The sequence below is a fragment of the Chelon labrosus genome (genome assembly GCF_963514085.1).
Source record: "Chelon labrosus genome assembly, chromosome: 8".
In the NCBI taxonomy this organism is placed as follows: domain Eukaryota; kingdom Metazoa; phylum Chordata; class Actinopteri; order Mugiliformes; family Mugilidae; genus Chelon; species Chelon labrosus.
The window spans coordinates 26,273,084-26,289,282 of NC_140358.1; the positions used below are offsets into that span (position 1 = coordinate 26,273,084).

General features: G+C 44.8%; 1 protein-coding gene across 1 annotated transcript in view; it reads left to right on the top strand.

Annotated features, from left to right (window-relative positions):
• Nucleotides 1–16,199, top strand: part of fat4 (FAT atypical cadherin 4) — a 113,377-nt gene that overhangs the window by 46,161 nt on the left and 51,017 nt on the right. The window contains exon 2 of the mRNA XM_084549849.1: nt 11,784–11,915. Coding sequence (XP_084405975.1) covers nt 11,784–11,915 — 132 coding nt within the window. The remainder of the gene's footprint in view (nt 1–11,783; nt 11,916–16,199) is intronic.

Below are 16,199 nucleotides of genomic sequence, written 5' to 3' on the forward strand. Positions count from 1 at the left end.
GGCTTGTTAATTAAGATGGATGGTACTTCTAAAGGGCCCATCTTCATGATAATAAGAGAGAGTTAAACATGTGAAGCCTTGTAAGACCTCCTTGTAGCGTGGAAGCGCTCGCGGAGGTATGTGTGCGCCACAAAGGCGAAAAGGGTGGCTCCGCCGCCGCCGCCGCCGCGCAACGTGTGAATGAGCGCGTCGTAGCCCACCGTGTGATCGCTGCACGGTTTGCGATCTCCTTCCATTCGTACCTCCGTGTGTGAGGGAGAGAAAAGAGGGGCCGAGCTATCTGAAGGCCCTTCCAGTCTGTTTCCGTGAATGGCCTCAGCAGGGGGAAACTGTCCCTCATTGTCAAGTTATTTGGCAGAAGTCTTTTTTTTAACACCACCTCATGTTAAATTCATCAACATTTCTCCGTCATTTTTTTTCTCTCTCTCTCTCCTTCTCTCTCTCTCTCCTTCTCTCTCTTTTACCCCTCAGATTGTCTTTAGATCAGGTTTTCTAGCCAAGCTGTTTCCTGCTGAGGCCTAAATGGCCGCGGCAGATGCGCCGAAAAGTGCAAAAGATTGGTGTGTTTTCTGGGATCAGTGGAATTGTGGGGCTCAAGGTTCAGTGGAATATATTGGAGTGAGGGTACAGACAGGCTAACATGTTATTTATACAGAGCAGCAGATGTGCATAGAGGTGTAATATCAACTTGTCTTGTAACCTAGGAGAAAAATAATTGGGAGGTTGCCGACAACACCTTCCTGTGCCAAAATACTGTGCATTTACGGAGATTAAAATATTTAGCAGAAATGGGGTTATGAGCAACATTTTTTCTTTCTTTTTGCGTCGAAACCAGTTAGCAACCTCTGTGTCTAAAAAGTGGCGTTGATGCGTTAAGTGCCCCAAAACTGCAGTTCCTCCAATGTCCACTAGAGGTCTGCAGCAAAAGATAATCAATCCCCGTAGACCTTTGTGTCAAAATGTCCAACTTTACAGCAAGAATAAACATGTTTGCAGCTAATTTCTCCGTTCATGACAACTATGTCATGACGGTGGAGAATTTTAAGATAATTATATCGAGTTTAAAAGTTATGCATGGTTTAGGGGTGTTGCTAACTGTCTTTCTAGATGTCACTTGCCGCTATCTCTCGGCCTCTTTGACCATTTTTAAACTAGCTAGACGTTAGTAGGAGTCAGGTGCTGCTAAGATGGCAACCGCCGGTGACACCCACGCTGAGCTTCAAAACCGATCTTTAGAAAAATATGATGTACGATTTTACATTTCTTCTGAAAGTGAGTTTCAAAAAGATGTACATAAGCATGTAGCATCACTTAAAGCTTGTAATAAGGGAAAATGTGCTGATTTGCTTTGTTGATAAAGGTCAGTACGACTGTGCCAAGTCCGAACCAGGAAGCAATTAGCGTAACTTAGCATAAAGAGCAGAGGCAGGTGGAAACAGCTAGCTCAGCTGCCTTTCAGAGCAAATAAACATACCAATAAACTTTTCTAAACCTCACTAATCAATACATTGTCGCTCAGTTCTTCCATCTGGACTAAATCTGAAACAACAAACAACAATTTGTGGTTTTAAGGGGAGTTTTTTTTCTTCTTGTCTCTCTTTGCAGTGAGTCAGACGGCTAGCAGAAGAAGTGCTAGCTCCATGGATAAACTGTTGCTCGTAATAGTCACAACACATAACTCCCAGTAAAACCACAAATTGCCGTTTCTGCATTTCAGTTTATATTTTATGGTCAGCTCAGCTAAATGCTTCCCAGCTCTAACCCCACGCTAAACACACACAGATATGATAGATGCTGCTCTTAAATAGCAATAATTGTGATCTGTATTAAATTGAATGAAACATACTTCCACCGATTCAAATGATCCGTGAAGCTACTGTTTTGTTTTTAATTTGATCATCAGGAGCCTTGGGTGGCTGTCGGGTTTCCTCTCGGAGCATAAGTCGGCCACAACTTTGACTACTGCATCTCCCCCTCATCCACACACACACACACACACACACATATATATATACCCACTCTACCCGCCCCCACTCTGGTGATCCGCTAATGTTTTCAGGGGGTTTTCACATAAACAGGGGCTGCAGGGGGTGCCCGGGGCTTTTCACACAACAATCCAAGTCCTGTTTTGGATTAAAGTTCTGCACCACCCCTTATATAGACACCCACAGACGCACCGTATGTTTGTGCTGGTACAGCTCGGCTTTTAATTAGCACTTCATGATGGAAACTTGCCCCTTTTTTCTTACTTAATAATCCAGATTTGAGAAGACAAATCTTCAACCTTGTCGCAGACAAACAGGTGGATGCAGAGTCTGGGAACGTTTCCTTTCACGCACTCCCGGATGACTGAGATCAGACCTAATGAACCGCTAATCAAATCAGATCTAAACATCATTACAGTAGGCTAATTGTTTAACCTAGATTTCTAGATTACAGAATTAGCTTCTGCTTGAAAGGGAAGGGAAGGGAAGGGTGGTGGTGGTGGTGGTGGTGTCGTCGCAGATGTGACTTATTAATAATTAGGTCGAATCCAAACAGAGATCCGTCGCTAATGTGTGTTTTTCCTTCCACCCCGCTCCTGTAAATCTCATGCATTCATCACCGGTTGACAGCGTCTATGAAATGGATGCCATAATAGACTTTAAAGCCTCTCGCAGCCCTTCCAGAGGTCTTGGAAACCGAACATTGGCTTCGGAAAAAGATGTCAAATATCTGCTGTATATCATTTGGATTGAGCTTTTATCTGTTAAGAATCCCGCTGATATAAAATCTGACATTACACACAGGGCCATGTGGAGTAATCTCCCTTTCTGATATATATATATATATATATATATATATATATATATATGTGTGTGTATTTACGACGGCTCCAGGCGTATCGCATCGCATTTGCATCGCGGGAAGACAGTAATATTACTTTTTGGACCTCATCGGTCTTTTATTTGAGCACATAACTGTACCATACTGTAATAACACGGCATTAAGTAAGAGCTAGCAGTGAAACAAACTCGTATATCAACGGTACATGCGCTTACGATGAAGAATGGTCCCTATCAGTTTGTTAAATTGTTGATGTATTAACCTGCGCGGTCTGTATTTAATGTTGTAAGTGGTCCAGGTGGCAGTGACTATATTAAAGGGTTTAAACTGCAGCGGTGTGCTGTGCTGCAGCTGTCGGGTTGAAAGCCGAAAGCTTTTTTGTGAAACGCTTTCCGTCCTTTCGCGTCAGCCGAAGGATTGCACGCTCGCCTGCAGGCTGGAAAGCTTTCTCGGGACTCTGTAAAAACGCACCGTCATCGCGTTTATTGTTATCTGGAAGCTGCAAATGAGCTTATCTCACCTCGAAAGTGTAAAATGTTTTTTCAGCAAAATAAGTGATAACCGCTGTCACGAGAAGCAGTGAAAAAGTCGTGAAAAGTCTCCAGAAATGACACGTGTCGAATATTTGATCAAAAAAACGTTTGATGTTTAACTTTTTGTTCCCAGAAACAGTTAAAAATCCGAATATCCTTAGTGTTTTCCGTCTGTTCTGAGGGTTTTAAGAGCAGTTCCAACGTGCTGTGTTTCTCAGCCGCTCTCCTTTCCATGGTCTGCGTGGCTTGAATGCCGTAATTGGAGGTAATTGCGGAGAGAGCGCCGTGATAAGGCCGTAGACTCACGCAGAGTCAGTGGCACCGACGCCGAGATTTGGCGGCCCCGACTGCAGTTATGGTCTCCTTCCATTATTCAGAAGTCCTTAAAAAAGACAGACAACTGATAAAAAGGAAATACATTTCTTTCCCGGCGTCTTCAAAGCATACTTTTCACAAATAGGCTAATTATTTTGTTTTCGAGCTTTCATCTCACGAGAAGTAGAAAATGCTTGTTTTGATGTTCTTCTAACCTTTTTTAAACCAGGGATACAGAACGTGCAGCGTTTAATAGGCTATGGTAATTTTGCAGCTTTGAATTGCGCTCCGGCTTCAAGGAGAGCTAAACCTTGTCTCGCCTCCATTAGCTCCACTCTGATCTTGCACAAGGTCTAATTATACTTTCCATCCAACTCTCCCAGGTAGGAATAATAGGGAAAGAGTTACGGCTGTTTATAGTGAAGAAGAACCCCAGTTTGCACCGCTCGCCGCCGGATACGGCACCGTTAAAAATGGCAATCCATCACGTTTTTTTATATTTTTTTTCCACTCTTTGCCGTGTGCAAAGATTTCAGCGGGGCCCAGATGACCCGGTAGGTTATTCATTTCGCTGGATTATGTATCCCACCAGAAACACTCAGAGGGAACCTCGTTTGGCAGGGGTTCGCAGGGGGCTTGAAGGGGCCTGCTGTAGACAAACAATCTTTTAACAGTTGGTGAAGTGGTCCACCGAGAGCACAGTGATCCCCTTTATTAAAACCACTTGTCCAACATTGTCTCTCCCCTCTCTCCCCTTGTTGGTTACATAAGGCCAAGGTGCTTTGTGATCGTTTGCAGACTCTCCTGCTTTGTTTTGTCTGAGCCTTTCTCTAACCCTCCCACCCTCCCCGCACCTCCCCTCTTCCCCTTTACACGGGGCTGCAGAAGATTTCGAGGGGGAATTGAGGAGGGGATGTGATCGTATCCTGACTTCTCTCGCGCGCAGTGCACTGAGGTTTGGCTCGCGTCCAGCTTTGTCTTTTTTTTCCGCGTCCCCGTCGCGCTCGGACTCCTGTCTCCAGAGCGCACGTGCACTTTGCCGAGCCCCGAGGACTGCGGTCGGGAGACGGATTGCTCTGCAGGCGTTTGTTTGACAGGTCGGGCCAGTTGCGATTGCGCACGTGTTACAAGAAGCCGTGGGGAAGAGATCATTTTGACCTCGTCTTAATTACTTAGTTGCGTTTCCCTTTTGTTGTTAAAAGACAGAGCCAAGATGGCACTTTTACCCATACCCTTGACCCGCCGAGCTCTTGCGTTCCCCGGCTCCATAAATCTGGAGCCAAGAGTCTGTGACGAACTGTCTAAACAGTTGAAACAACCACAAGGAGAGGTAGAGGAGGAAGTGAAGATGAAGTGAAATAATGACGGTCTTTGTCTGTGCTCCTCCAGAGTCGCGGGAAATAAATTACATTCAGTGTGGCCTCCTATCACCTTTGCAGTTTCTTCTTACGTAGCAGGGAATTCATCAGACGTGCCTGGATCGCGCCGTACGGATTTCAGATTAGCAAACACAGACACGGGCCTGGGCTTCTTCGAGACGCTCGGTAATCCGTTTCCAAAACTTGAGAGGATGACAGATTCCTTCATACAATACAGTGCCACTTAAATAGTGCAGGACGTTTGGGGAATTCACGCTCTCCCCGGTGTGTGCGTGTGGAGTTAGCCAGCGGCTCCTGGAAGTTCGATCGTGTTGTGGGAATTATTCAGGACGTCCTCGCTGACCTGCATGGGTGCGGTTTCTCGAAGGTTTCACTGCGGTATTCTTTCTTTATGAATGTGAGAAGCCTCAGCGACCGCTCCTTTTAGGAAACACAGCAGATGGAGACTTTCGCTGCTTCTGTTGGAATACTCTTGCCCACCGCCCTGAGCTGCCAACCTTCACCAGCCTCCGTCCTCACATTACACAAGGCTCAGCCGAAGCCTCAAACCTATGTAACCTTAGATAACCATCATGTCATTGAAAAACAAACAGCGCGTTATAACTCAGATTGGATTAGTTGGGGGTTATTTGCTCGTTACACGGCATTGCAATCAGCCCGTTTCAAATGCTTTCGGTTTTGAGTCTTTTATGGCGTTGCAAAAATTCCTTTTTACCATTTAACTGTTTACGCTCTGCCAAAAGCCTGAGTAATCTCTTTTAAGAGTGTAGATTCTGGCCGTGACTCGATGATGAAGTGTTGTATTTGGGATCGCTCTGCGGTCCCATTTTTTTTTAAAGGTTTTTTTTAGCGCGTTAAGCCGGATCTGCACATCGGTTACAAAAAAAAAAACGTGATGAGGCGAAGTGGAATTGTTCGATCTCGGAGTCCAAGTACAAAAGAGAGCTGGAAGTCGTCCCGACCCTCGACCCCGACTCTTCAGCAGCATCTAATGAGACATTTAATCATCGCGCGATGATTATTTCCTGCAGGAGGCGCACCCAGATCCAGTTTTTGTTTTACGACGAGATGATCTCAACGCTTACAGGCCAACTGTTGCATCGGCTGCACTCAAGGGTCACTGTTTTTTTTCCGAAGCGAGGTCCGCTTTGGAAGAAACGTCTCCGCTAATGATGTGAAGTCTACCCTTTCCACTCGCGGTGTTTCAACGGCGCAGGCATGCACTGTATTACTCATCTGTAATGCAAACCATCGCTCACTTAATTAATCAGGCTCTCTACCGGTTATTAAAAACAACTGAGTCGGTAACTGACAAAATATGCGAGCGGGCCTGAACGGGATTGCGCTCGTATAATGGATCTCTTGCTCCTGCAGTGACTTCCCCTCCTGTCTGTCTGTCAGTCTGTCTGTCTGTCAGTCTGTCTGTCTGTCTGTCGGCCTGCAGTGGACTTGGCAGAAGTTGCAAGTTTGAGACGTTTTAAGTGGGAAACATATGAAAACCCACCGTTTTTTTTTTTCGATGTGGTGAAAATGGGTTGCTTTCTCTCAGGGATGCAGGTGATGCTTTTGCCTTTCAGCTGCAACCAGAACCCTGGTTTCTTCCCACTGTGGAAATAATGGCGCGGCGGGGTGGGAGGCATATTTGGGTGTATTTTGCAACTCTTAAACTCGGTGCCTGCGCTTTGATGTCTGCCGTCTGCTTTTATTTCTACAAGAAAGCCTGTTTTAAAGATGGATGAAAGCGGAGGGTGAGTAGCAGGATGGTTTTAAAGCCATCCAAATGACTGATTTGGATTTAGTGAATAATCCAAAAAGTGGAAAGAAAAGTTGCCGTGCGTCGAGCTCAACAAAAGAAAGTTCACTCGGCGCACTTAACGTCGGGGTCACGGCAGAAATTTTCTCAAAACCCCGGCGCATAAAAACATCTGCACGGCTCGATGCTACCAGAGGTTAGCGGAAAGGCTCGTCTCTTTGTAATTCGAGTGAAACGACCCATTAAATTTAAATTTTATGAGCGAGCGAAGAGCCCGGATTGCGTAACGCCGACTCAGACGTCTAAATTCCCCCACCTGTCATTTCTGCGTATATCACGCGAGCTGTGGGAATTTTTTGCAACGGGATCACTTTATCGCTGCCGAATGTGAGAGTCTCTCTCTCTCTCGGACAAATGCCTCCCATCGCTTATGGCCTCGTGATCGACAGTGCTCAGGAGCCACTTGGCGCGTGAATCATTCATACCTGCCCATAAATAATAAAACCCTGGCAGGCAGTTAGCTGCACCTGCAACTTGAAACAGTAGTTCGTGAAACACAATCTTTTGCCTTGTAAACTAATGTGTTTCACCTGCCTGTGCCGTGGCGTCTGCCGCAGACAGGTAGAGGGAACAAAACCTCTCTTCCTGCCTCGCTCAGCCTCCCCCCCTCCTCCTCTCCTGACCTTGCTTCCTCTTCCTCCGATGAATTTTTCACCAAAGCTCTTTGATATATTTCTGTCCCGCGGGAGCCCCGGCTAATGCAAACTGGAAGCGTGAGGCGTAATTATTTCTCAAAACTGCACTTCTACCCTAATTAGTTCACTCCTCAGAAGTGGGCCTTGCATTATTTACACATCAAGGGGACACACACACACACACAGATAAATATTCATTGTTTGTTGACTTTGCCCCGCGTCCCTCGGCTCGGGCGCAAGTTGAGTCGGGAGCCGCCGTCACCGCGGCTTGTTTTTTGTGCGACTTCTGCATCGCCGGTGCCCGGGACATAATCTGGCTTGTTCGGGCCGTAATTATCTCCGCTCATGCAGACGGGGCCGACACCGGCTCAGAGCGGGGAGGGGGGTTTAATAAGTGGACGGTGTCCTCGTTCCGTGGGCGCGAGCAGATCAGATGAACGGGTGTTTTCAGCGGCGAGATTTGTCGTAATTGTGACCCCGCAGCAGTAAACGGCAGATGGATGTTTTGTTCAGTCAGATTGTGACACTATTTCGGCCGTCTCTCCCTCAGAGCTTTCTGTTCTGGGTCATCTCTAATGAACTCGAGTCGGTGGCAACTATAATGAATGGTTTCCTCCTACTGTTGGTTGCAGAGCAGATTTGCGAAACATGCTTTTCCTGTCAGTAACTGCTTGTGAATAGACGGCTGCATCTGACCCCCGCCACATCGGTGGTTGTTCGGCCTTGAGGCCCCATTGTCTTTAAAAAATTCCTGCTGGGAAACTGTTGTTGTCACAAAAAGCTGCACCTATTGTTGACTTTTAACAACCTTGCTTCGTCTGTGTGCCTTACAGGAGGCTGAGAAAGAGATATTGAATACGAGTGGAAGGGAGGGGGGGCGTGTTATGATGCCTGGCACAAGAATTACCATAATCACTGTCAACATTAATGGAGATCCTATCACTGGAGAATTTAAACACGGCTTTTCCATATTTATAGAAGCAATAAACAGAGAATGCGCAGCAAAATGTCTGTTATGATTCAAAAGCGAGCCATGTTTACTGGCTTTGAAATGCATATTTGGGTTAGTGGATGAGGTGGAGGGGGCGGAGGGAGGGGGTAGCAGTTTAAAGTTGTGGGATATGAGTGGAGATGTAATATCACCACACTTGACGCAGAACATCTGAAACCATGTCTCACTCTCGACGTCTCCGGGGTTTCTACTTTCCCCTCAGACATTTGGATGGTGTAACGTCTTATTGTCCTGCCAAACCTTTGCCTTCATATTTCATACTACTGTTCTTGTATGATTTTCTTTATTTTTTTTGTGTCAAGCCAAACTTTAGTGAGGCTGGCCTCTAATTTTGGTAGATGTTGCCGTTCTCATTTGTCCCAAAGGTGTTTAAGCCATAAATAAAACGAGTCTCTCATCTCCTATTGCTTTGTTGCTGACAGTTGGTCTCGAGTCGTCGTTCCTGTCTGTGGTTGCTTAGCTAGGTGGTTCCCTTTGGTACTTTTTACACCCCAAATTTGTCCGATGAACAAAGTAGATATGGTATTAATAGATATAAGAGTGGAGCTGGAGAGGAGGTTGTCTAGGGCAACCTAGGACAACATCTCCCACCTGCTCAGTGATGCCCTGGACAGACTCAGGAGTACTTTCAGTCAGTCTTTCCGCACATGTGGCCATCAGACTTTGCACTTCCTCCCTCAATGTGAAATAATGTCTTATATCTTACACCGATGAGTCATAGCATTATGACCACCTTCCTAATATTGTCTTGGTCACCCTTGTGCCTCCAAAACAGTTGTGAATCATCAGAGAATGGACAAGGGCCTTCTGAGGGTGTCCTGTGGTGTCTGGCAACAGCATGTTGTTAGTGGGGGGCCTTTGAGGGGAGGGGCCTCTGTGGGGCCTCAGTCTGGGATCTAGTGAATTTGGAGGCCAGGTCAACACCTTGTGCTGTTCTTCATGTTTTTCTAAGTAACATCCACACCAATGAATGCTAGGTCCAAAAGTTTTCCAGCAGAACCACAGGGATGAGCTGGTTTTCCACTTTGGTGTAGCTGCAGTTGTAGGAACCAAAGTTTTAGAGAGTGTCTCCTGGCAGTTTTTCATCATTTGTCAATCAAATTTATGGATATTAGTTGAACTTGGTACGTTTTACGTTGCCAAAGGTCCTATCATTGCAACAAACTGCTGGATTTTATTAACATTACCCTGTCTTTTGTCATGCTAGTCTATTCCTGTGTGTACAGCCCTTTAGACAGGGTAAGGCTCTTCCACACAAACCTAAAAATAATTTCTTTACCGACTTGGCCTTATCCTTGGAGGTATTGTCCTGTCAGAGCCTGCTATTGTCTAAAACCTCATTGTATTCTTTCAAAAATGCCCTTAATTGAAACAAACACACAGAGGATGTTGACATGGATGTTTTTTGTATAGTGTATTAGCCACAGGATAAGATGGTGACGGATAGGTCTCCCAGTGTGGTCAGAGAATCAGAGGGGATCCCTAAATGGGCCCCATGTGGTCTTGTGTGAAATGAGGAACAGTTAAATGTCACTTTGATTTGCTTGAAATCACATAATTTATATAAACAATTCCTCTAATCGTAGGTCTCACCACTGCATCTGTATTAAATTGAACTTATCAGAACAAAGTTTGTCCACATGGGGGGTCTGCGGTCGACTGTAATGGGTGTTTGTTTTGCTTTGCGAGACTTGAAAGTGAAAGTCCCTGAGCTGCAGTGAGTTTGCTCCACTGTTACGCTCACTGCAGGTCTCTGTGGAAAAGAGCCTCGAGTCGGTTTGTAAATTGTACAGTTTCCATGAGCTCCAATGACAGCGGGGTCGACCGTAGACCCGCAGTTCAGTCCTCAGTTTGGGGCAGCTAAATGCGGATAGATTTACTGGAGCAATACCAACACTACTACAATACTGCTACTGATATCACAACCTTCTAATGTTATTGTTTTCAGTAATTAGCCACTTTGAAAAGTTTAAATATGTAATATAAAGATAGCTGAACTGCATGAACCAGATAGTGCCTTCAAATCGGGTCATGCTTGTGTTGCTCTTGTGGCTGTTCACAACCTCATGTGGAAATTTTGCTCACAAGCGCTAAACTGTTAGCCTCGCTAGCTTCTAGACGGTAACAGCTGTCTGGTATGGCTGTTCGCACAACTTTACCGCTTGAATGCAGAAGTATTTCTTGTGCACGATGATCACAAGCACAAATGGGAAGGCCAAAAGATGCAGAGGTGACAGTAACTGCTATTCTGCAAAGCCAAGATAGATAAAGCTAAGCTAGGCTACGCTAAGCGAGGCTAGGCTAAGCTAAGCTAAGCTAAGCTAGTCATATTTCAGTTGATCTGGTTGTTATTTTAAAATTTTATTCGTTATGTTATGATTTTTCCAAACTTCTGAGATGTAATAGCATTAAAACTGATTATTTAGCAACAGGTAACGGGTAACGAAAGGGAGTTAATTATAATTAGCCACAGTGACGCCTTAGCTAGCCCAATTACATTTTTCCCCTATACTTTCCTTACTTTTCCTTATACTTTTATGGAGTAATTAAAATTACAGTAATTTAACTAAAGGCTACAATGTTTTCATTTAATGTGGTACTGCTCTGCTAAGCTAAGCTAAGCTAAGCTAAGCTAATGCCCTCTTAGTCCAACTGATTTATCCTGTGTTTACCCTTTCTCCATTATATATATGTATATATTTATTGAATGTCTCTGTCGGGTTTAACAAATTCAGTAGCTAGAATGTTGGAGCAATGATTTTTCTGTTAAAGGAGACAGTGAAACGTTGGTAAAGTGTCTTCAACTATCTGAGCAGCTTGCTCGAACTAACCCTAGGTCTTTATTTCTTGGAAACTGTGCATCCTATTGTTTTCTGAGAAACCTGCACCTTTGAAAAGCATAGAGCGCAGTAAAACAAGGTCAAGAGAATCCAAATACGTAGTTGCTGCTTGTTGGCATTGACTCATTCTGCTGTTAGATCTAAAAAAAGGACCTTCGGATTCAACAATAATTCCGTCTCTTTTGTTTTTGGACTTTTCCTGGCAGCATACCACACTCCCATCATTTCACAGGTTTTCCTCTCTAGCCTCTCTGGAGTCAGACAAGTATAAAGTGCAGCTCCGTCGTCTTCTGAAACCCAAGAAGATGGACGGGCTATTTATTTTTTTTCTCTCTCTCTATGCAGCGATCTTAACAGCTGTAGCAGGCAGGGCTGCAGCAGTTTGGCAGCGCATTAATGGAAAACTGTGCTGTTTATTCTTCCTCTGCAGGTGGAGATCACGCTGCAGGACGTCAACGACAACCCGCCTGTTTTCCCTAACGACATCCTCGACGTGACCATTGAGGAGAACATCGGAGATGGCTTCAAGATAATGCAGCTAACAGCCACGGACGCAGACGAGGTAAAGGCTCCCGCTGGGTTTTTCGGTTCTGTCTGACAGTGTTTTTGTAACTCCACCGCTTTCACGATAGACATCCTGGGAGCGATTTGAATTAGAAATATGGTTTAAATTTTGGTCAAACCATAAATTCTAATGTTTTTTTAAGCATTTAACGCCTTTTTGTTGGACCGAAATGTCAAATATTCAGGGCAGAAAACCCCCTTGAAACAATATTTAAACAATGGTAGGGACCTTTTATTGTCCCCAGTTGATTGTGGAGGAAAGGAATATGTTTTCAGCAGTTTCCAAATTGAAAGCCACAACCATTAGTACATCGGTAAAACACAAAATCGGCCACTGGGTCGGTTCCCAGGCCGATAAACGGCTGAAACACATCAGCAAACTGAGAAGATCATCCTGATTTAGGCAGCAAATATTGGATATATGTTCAAGGCCCATTGTTTGTGCGAATTAGGAAGCAGCTACAGGGGTCATAGAGGTCATAGTTGAAGTAAGCAGGTTATTCTGTGCATGCTCTTGTCAGGAGAAACCGTTAGATTAAAGTGTCTTCTTTGGTTATTGTAAATTTAATTTTTTTTTGCACTCAATTAACCATTAATTGAATAATCAAGACATAGCATTAGCAAATTGTCTTCTTTAGCGTGAGTAGCTGGATCCATGAACTCCACAAAGAGACACAAATGGGTCCAGACACTGCTACATTAGTCTGAGGCTAACATAGCAACACAAATTGCTATGTTAGAGCAGAGGCACAACTTTATAATAGTCTGTCATCATGCATTTTTCTCCCTTAGACTCGGACACACACAGAACGATCTTTTTCCTCACTGACGTGCCGATGTTATCCAAGACGTTCCGAGTCATAGCCCCGGAAGAGAGCGCCCCCATCGATCGATATTTCGCCCCGCGACCTCCGTAGTTCACGTTACAACAGCAGCATCACTCTCAATTAGCCGAAGGCTCCGTCTTCAGCTGCTTTATGCAGGATACGGACATTAAATCCCACAGCGGGCGAAGCGCAGGCCCCCGTCGGCATCTCAAAAGGTCTGCGGTCCCTCGCACTCGAGCCAAAGGACACAGTTTAAGCGAATGGAAAAAAAAAAAGGGGGGCGAGAGATTAGAAAGAAGGAATATGGACTCAGATTTTATGTTAACTTATGAGGCCACACGTTTTTTATTGCGCAGCTGCCTTCCCTTTGCTCTGAATGTGAGAAAAGGAGCACGACGTCCCACTTCTGGACGTTTTTCTCCTTTATCGGAATACTATATTGACTGTAAATCTCAGACCTGGAGGCAGGTCAGTCTTTTCAGCGGGGGGATTTGAGGACATTATTTGATTATTCTCTGATTGCAGAGCCAAAGCATTCACAGTTTTGATCTTGAGAAAAAAAAAAAGGCTTCGGCATATGGTATTGAAATCAAACTGCTGTTCACTTTTTCCTCAACCCTTCCTGAAGTTTAGGAAGAGCCCAAGCGCTTTGGTCCGTGAGCCGAGACCTTTCAGTCGTCCGCGGAAAAGGGGAGCAAATACGTTTTGATTGAACGATTAAAACTAAAGACGTTTCATTCAAGAGAAGTCACATTTCGCTTTCCAAGCAGGGGAGAAACAAAAAAAGAAAAGCGCAGACACTTAGGGAGAATGCAGACGAGCCTTTTTAGAATTACAGATTCGAGTGATGTTTACTCCAAAACTCCGGCGCGGCCATGAATAGGTCCGCTAAATAGAAGCCTGTGTTTCATTCCAGCTCTCACTCGGAGCCAGATAACGAGGGCGGCCAAGTCTTTGCCCACATCCTTACGCAGGAAACTTAAGTTGCGCTGACACTAAGCGTACGGAACGCATTGGAGCCCGTGTTGAGAAAAGCCACATGTGTGAGCCAGTGTGGAGTAGCCAAGAGTGCAAGCTGTTGGCCAGCTGACGGGGCTGAATTCAGACATCATAATGATCCCGTCCAATTTAACAGCGCTACATGTGGGATTCATGTGCGAGGGTATTAAAATGCTGTTTCTACGCATCCGTTTTTTGAGAAAAAAAAAAAGATGAAGTAGGCGCGGTTGCATTAGGGATGAAAGGAAATCAATACAAAGCTTTGCTCTTTTGTCTAATGCAAAAAAAAGCTTCTCACCTCATTTGAAAGAAATATGCTGCCTTTTGTGCTTGGAGGGTTTTATGAGAATTCTGACCTTATGTGGAAAATATGTCACAGGTAAAAACCTTTTTTTTAAAAGTTTTAGGAGAGCCCCCTGAAAGAAAGCCTCAAAATGAACAATAATGTCTTCCAGAGGTTTTGCAAAAACCCACCGCAAGGATATTTCTAGCAGTCGTGCAGCACATTTAAACACCGGCGGCGGAGCCAGTTGGATCATCTCTAACTTTCTTTATCTCGAAGCCCGTCAGTGACAACACGTTGCTTGTTTTCCAGGAGTCTGTGTTATGATTGGCTTCGCTCGGGCCGGCGCTCTTAGCGTACAGGAAGCCCCGCTATCCCCGCCGGCGCTGTCTGCTTCGCACCTCTCGCCCTCTCGCAGGGAACTGCGTGCTCCCAAAAACCACTCATCTGCTAAATGAGTTTCCTTCTGCCCCTTGCGTCTGGTGTGCTCTGCTCCCTGGAACGCCGCCGTTTAATTGGTCAGCCCTCTGTTTTTTTTGCTTTTTTTGTTTCTTCCCCCTCCCTCCTCGTCTTTGGAGAGCTGTAAAGAAGTCAGCCTCTTGAGTGGAGGTCAAGAGGTCGAGCGGTGTGCGAGAGGAGCGCGTTTGTGTGCGCGTAAGATCTTAATTACTCATGTTAGTCGGGTAAAGAGAAGGAGACGGGACCGTTTAGAGAAATGAAAGTTAGAATGAGGGTGAAGCCATTTTTATTGGCGCGTAAACGCCCGTCCACGCTCGTAACTTGCAAAGGTATGTGCGTGTTGGACGGAGGCCCGAGATGGACCCCCCCTCCTGCCCGGCCTCTCCCACCTTCAGTGCTCCGCCTTTGAACCCTATCAGAAAATTAATTGGCAAACCGTGGGTGTTGGGTTCCGGACCCAGGTGGCTAATGGGATTGCCAGATCTGGAGCCACCGACTGATGACAGCAGGGTCCTTAGATGAGCAGAACCCCACTCCTTGTCCCCCCTTGACCGACTCTCTCGTTTATTTTTTTTTCCTCTTTTTTTACTGGGTCTGGATCTCAATCCGAGTCTCTGGAATTGCAATGAAAGACGAGGTCAAGAAGACGGAGGTTTTATCCGTCGTAAAAGACGCAGGCTTCAGGAAGGAGATAAGAGCGAGTCATGAACTTAGCCTGGCGATATTGACTCCGTCTGAAACGTTTGACGAACGGTTGCATGGACAAGCAGACTGGTCCATTTAGAAAAGAAAGGAAGAAAGTAGGTGAAGAAGAAGGAATTTAATTTGTTTTGGGTTTTTTTTTTGGCCAAAGTCTCCTAAGATTAGAATAAAATGTTTAAGTTTATAACCTTTCACCAATCAGTCCGCCACTAGCAGGATGCCAGCACCGTCATTAACCTTCACAGACAGCTCCTATGTAATGTAACGTAAGATTTGTATAAATATATTAAGAGTATTGTCTCAAAAAGACCCCGTCTTAAAAATAATCTTTAAATTTACAACTGTAAAATTCAAAATACTGCAATTAATAATACATCAACAGACTTTTGACATATTGTGACCCTATAAAGTTGATACGACTATCATTTCAGCAAAAAACAACTTGTCTAATGCTTGGCAAAAGCAGAGGAACATTAACATGTGTTCCAATTTAAATATTTAGTATGAAGTGAAATTAAAACCAAGACAAAGAGCTCAAAGACATTCTTTTTACTTCCAAGTACTGCTTGATTGTACAGGGTTTTTGTAGCTCCCCCAAATCCTGTGCATCTTCCTCGAAGGAGAAAATCAAGAAAATATACAGACTCCTTCTAAAACTTTTTATGAATGGCTGCGTGTTCAGAGCATAGACTGTATATAAATATGGACAACACATCTCCACTTCCTCTCATTGGCCAAACTGACGCTATTTTCCCGGGGATACGGGCGGCACCATCTTGCGACTTAGGAGCCACGCGGAGCCGCGTCATTAATGACCCTACCGCACTTCCTCCAGACTCCAGGTTGGCATGGCAACTGGTAGTCATTATGTCACATCCTGTTTCTATAGCGTCTAATAACTAATTAAAACGAGACTAATCCAAACAATTGACACTTGAGCATGCATCAACATTATATTAACTGCCTAAACTGACAGAAACCATACTTTGCATTTTAGTGTTTTATTTTGACC